Source organism: Pundamilia nyererei, unplaced genomic scaffold, assembly GCF_000239375.1.
Source record: "Pundamilia nyererei isolate P.nyererei 1_Seehausen unplaced genomic scaffold, PunNye1.0 scaffold00044, whole genome shotgun sequence".
Classification (NCBI taxonomy): Eukaryota; Metazoa; Chordata; class Actinopteri; order Cichliformes; family Cichlidae; genus Pundamilia; species Pundamilia nyererei.
The window spans coordinates 3,995,746-3,997,154 of record NW_005187445.1 but is presented as its reverse complement, the minus strand read 5'-3'; the positions used below and the strand labels follow the sequence as shown (position 1 = coordinate 3,997,154).

General features: G+C 39.7%; 1 protein-coding gene across 1 annotated transcript in view; it reads right to left on the bottom strand.

The window, feature by feature from the left end:
- The window catches only part of LOC102201229 (kelch-like protein 10), a 7,528-nt gene that overhangs the window by 4,701 nt on the left and 1,418 nt on the right, over window positions 1–1,409 (bottom strand). The window contains exon 2 of the mRNA XM_013910473.1: window positions 229–469. Within this exon, the coding sequence (XP_013765927.1) occupies window positions 229–469 (241 nt within the window). The remainder of the gene's footprint in view (window positions 1–228; window positions 470–1,409) is intronic.

Genomic DNA, 1,409 nt, shown 5'->3' with positions numbered 1-1,409 from the left:
GGTGAGGTGTTGTTTCCGTTCTGCAGGTACATGGCTAATCCACTTTGTAAGCACTTCATACACAGTGGTCTCCAACTGCACATTGAGGTCGTCTCTATCAAGGATGTCAGCAAGTTCCTCCACAGTTAGCTGCAGGAACTCCTCCTCAAGAACAACCTGCTTAAAGTTATTGATGATGTAGTGGTAGGCCTTGGCGCGTAGTTCGGGTGATAAGCATACTTTTGTGAACTGCCAAATGCCAACGCAGTTCTCTGGGCACAGTTGCTCCCCAAGGAAGTCAGAGCAGAGTTTCACAATGTCCATTGCATTGAATTGATCGGCTGCCATGAGAAGTTCCACTACATTTTCCTCCGTTATGGAAACTGAGCCAGTGTATGCAAAGTCAATGATGAGTGCCATCATCTCAGGAGACACGCCAGGTATGTTGAAGACCTGTTTGTCTGGGTTGCTCCAGCGGATGAAAAGAGCCCTGAGGGTAGAGATGGAGACAGAGTAGAGAATATTAAAAGGTGTGGAGGCAACAAGATAATAAACTATGTCATGCACAAGCAAGATAAATATATAAAATCTGTTGACAGGAATAGAAATGATTTCCTAATTACATGTGTTGCTATGTGATTACTGTGATAGTCTTGTAATGTCTAGTCCATATTGCCATAGAGTATATAACTCCAAAACAGAGTTTGTACATGTTTAGTGCGCTTGATTGTTGGGTTTTCAATGTCTTTATTACATTGGCACCATGTTTATGAAGCTTTTGCCAAACACAATGCAGTCCCACACCACGACAGAGCCTCCACCGTGTTTTAAAGTTAACTCTAGACACTCACTGTTGTACTTCTATGACAAATGTTGAAATCAACTCCATAAGGCCAGTTTGCTCTGATCTTTAGTCTAGTTATTGCATAATTTGGCATACCTCAGTCTGTTTCCTTTCCTTATGGAAGTTCCAGTGCATGTTGCTTAATTACAGTCTCTGTTTTCCTTCCACAACCATTTCTGATGAGGTTTCATGATAAGTAGATGGATTAAATGGTCTTGTGTCAGGAATTTGCTGGACTTCTTAAGGACATGACTTTCAGATACTGTTCATCTGCAGTAGATCATTACTTTTTTATGTGTGCTACTCCTTGTTTTGTCTTTAACGCTGGTTCTTCACTAAGTTGTGTGTTATGTGTAGAAACAATAATGGTTCATCCTTTGAGTTATGGTAGGTGTCCTTTTTATGCTTGAATGATTCATAGATCAGCATTAAATGGCTTAACAAACAAATAAACAAATGAACAAAAACTCATCTATGAACTTTTGCTCAGCGTATGACTTTATAACAGAGTTCAATCTTTTTAGTATCAGTAAGCCTGGTGTGTTTTATTGGGTTGATAAGAGTGCATCAAAATGTTGTAACTTAA